This window comes from Lathyrus oleraceus, chromosome 4 (assembly GCF_024323335.1).
Source record: "Lathyrus oleraceus cultivar Zhongwan6 chromosome 4, CAAS_Psat_ZW6_1.0, whole genome shotgun sequence".
Classification (NCBI taxonomy): Eukaryota; Viridiplantae; Streptophyta; class Magnoliopsida; order Fabales; family Fabaceae; genus Lathyrus; species Lathyrus oleraceus.
In genome coordinates this window covers 380,627,633-380,630,335 of record NC_066582.1, presented here as the reverse complement: position 1 = coordinate 380,630,335, position 2,703 = coordinate 380,627,633, and the positions used below count along the sequence as shown (strand labels likewise).

Here is a 2,703-nt window from a genome sequence, read left to right as displayed (position 1 = left end):
ATTTGTTTAGGGCCCATCTTTCACGTCCTCTTCCTCTTCCACCTCTAAAAAAGGCTCTTCCTCCTCTTCCTCTTCCAAATCTGTCATCATGAGCAACTTTCAACACCTGTTCCTCCACTTGATGTTCCTGCATCCTTTGTTCATGAACAAGAAGACTTCCATGGAGTTCATCAATGGTTAAGATGCTCAAATCATTTGACTCCTCTATCGAACATACGACATAATTGAATTTAGAAGTCAATGATCTAAGTATCTTACTGACCACCGTGCTTTGCCCCATGTCTTCACCATTTGATTTCATCTTGTTCACCACACTGAGGGTTCTTCCTAGAAAGCTGTCCACCTTCTCTCCTTCTTTCATAGCAAGCAATTCAAACTCTCTTCTCAGAGCCTGAAGTTGTGCCCTCTTTACCTTTGTGGAACCTTGGTACTTTTGCCGCATCGATACCCAGATTGCCTTTGATGTCCCTTTGTCAAGAATAGTTTCCGGAATTTCTCTATCAATAGCCTGGAATAAAAAATTCTTAACCTTCAAATCCTTGAGCTTGGTTTCCTCCACGCCTTTTCTCTGTGCTTCACTCGTTGTTGAGGTTCCAATCGCCGGCGCCGGTATTCCTTCGTCTACAAGACTCCACATCTCTTTGCTTCTCAGAAAATTTTCCATCATCATTGACCAATGATCATAATGACCGTCAAATTTTGGAATAGCTGGTTGCACGAACTTTTCTGACATTTTGTTTGTAGACTCACACACTTTTCACTCCCAATCAGGCCCCTTGCGGAGCTCTGATACCAAATGTAGAGACAAAAGTGAAATAACACTTAAAATTGGAAGGAAACTTAATTGTGTATTTATTGAAATGAATCTAAGGCATTTTATAGCCTTTTACACGTACTGAAGTAAAACAGAAAGACCAATTTTTATGGCAAGTTATAAGGAAATTCAAAAGCAACTAATCCTAGATAATAGGGAAATCCATAAGACTAGGGATTTATTGATGACGTGAATAAAGTAAATAACTAATTTTGACTATCAATATATATATATATATATATATATATATATATATATATATATATATATATTATATATATATATATATATATATATATATATATATATATATATATATATTATATATATATATATATATATATATATATATTGATTTATAAAAAGTTTTTTAATAGTTTAAATCTGTTCTACTTAATTAAATAGATTTTTAAAAAATATAAATTTGATTTTTTTATTAAATAGGTATGGCTAGCCGATTTTAAAAAATAAGTTAGACTATAACCCTATGTAGGTTTATATGACCTCTTCTCATTCCTATTTGTCATTAAAAAATCAAAATCATCATATCTCATAAACATATTTGATCACCATAACTATTTAATAATAGGTAATTAAAAAAAAATGAAATTTGAAACTTGAAATGACTACTTAAATGTGTAAATAAAATATAAAACAAAACCATTTAAGATATGACACGTTATATTAGATGGCACGACTTTGAGAACACGCCTCTATCGTGGATAGCATATTTTAATCCGTTGCTTTTTCTTTCCATAGAAGGGGGCCCTAAGCCCTGAGCTTCCTTTTTTATTCAATCAATAATGCAATTCAATTTCTTCTATTTAAGGCATGGGGTTGCATACACTTTTCTCTCATCAATTATTTTATTCCTAAAAAATGGTGCTCTCTGGTAAGCTTATTACTGAACTTGGTATCAAAACACCCGCTGAAAAGTTCTATAAACTATTCGCGGCAGAACTTCACGAAGCGCAAGTCATTTGTGAAAGAGTTCATCATACCAAACTGCATGAAGGTGAAGACTGGCATGACACTGCTACAGTTAAACACTGGACTTATGTCATAGGTAATTTATGTACGGTTTATGTAAAATTTAGTTGTTTTTGTTGGTATTAATTTCCCGTGACGTGAAAACAGATGGTGAGGTACACACATGCTACGATACTCTTGAAGAAGTTGATGAACAGAACAAAAAAAACACTTGGAAGCTATTTGGTGGAGATATTGATAAGCACTATAAGTCCTTTAAGCTCACCCTTCAAGTAATTGATAAGGCTGAAGATGGCACTGCTGTTGCTAAATGGACCGTTGAATTTGAGAAAATCAACGAGGATATTCATCCTCCAAATGGATGGATGGACTACATTAGCCAATGCACTAGAGATGTTGATGCGCATCTTTCCAAGGCAAGGGCCGCTCGAAAAGATTAAAAAGAAAGTAACAAATAAGATGGCATGGTTTATGGATGGAGTTGGCTTATCTGATCATCTTATAATTAATTAGTGTGATGCTTGTAATATTTGCTTTCTGTTTTCGTTTCTCTGTGTGATCGGTTCAAGAGTGTGACTTAAATCATGTGATGCAAATCAATAAATGGATATTTCATTATGCTTTTATAAAAAAATAGGATTTCTAGTAATAAATACATAAGTATACACGTAAGAATAATTATATCGCAAAATAGATTAAAACATATTGATGTACCTCTGTCTAAAAGGTATGGTGTTGTATTGATGTACTTTGCTGAAGATGGAGTTTTGAATTGTGAGTTGGTAGTGTCGTTTTCAATTTTGGTATCGATAATTATTGCTCTTGATTGGTCAAAGTTATTTGACCTTATTTGACCTTATGTGTAGGCGTGCAACATAATTCGTATCCGTGGGGATCCA

At 33.6% G+C, this 2,703-nt stretch overlaps 1 protein-coding gene across 1 annotated transcript; it reads left to right on the top strand.

Annotated features, from left to right (window-relative positions):
* Positions 1-1,645: 1,645 nt before the first annotated feature.
* Positions 1,646-2,422, top strand: LOC127075562 (MLP-like protein 43). Its single transcript, XM_051017026.1, has 2 exons — positions 1,646-1,880; positions 1,952-2,422. Exons 1-2 carry the CDS (start codon positions 1,694-1,696, stop codon positions 2,242-2,244), a joined length of 480 nt encoding a protein of 159 aa, XP_050872983.1. The 5' UTR covers positions 1,646-1,693; the 3' UTR covers positions 2,245-2,422.
* The last annotated feature ends 281 nt before the right edge of the window (positions 2,423-2,703 follow it).

Coding starts and splice junctions, on each gene's coding strand:
- LOC127075562 (XM_051017026.1), top strand. CDS start 1,694: ATGGTGCTCTCTGGTAAGCTTATTACTGAACTTGGTATCAAAACACCC. Junction 1,881..1,951: donor ACACTGGACTTATGTCATAG/GTAATTTATGTA, acceptor ACGTGAAAACAG/ATGGTGAGGTACACACATGC.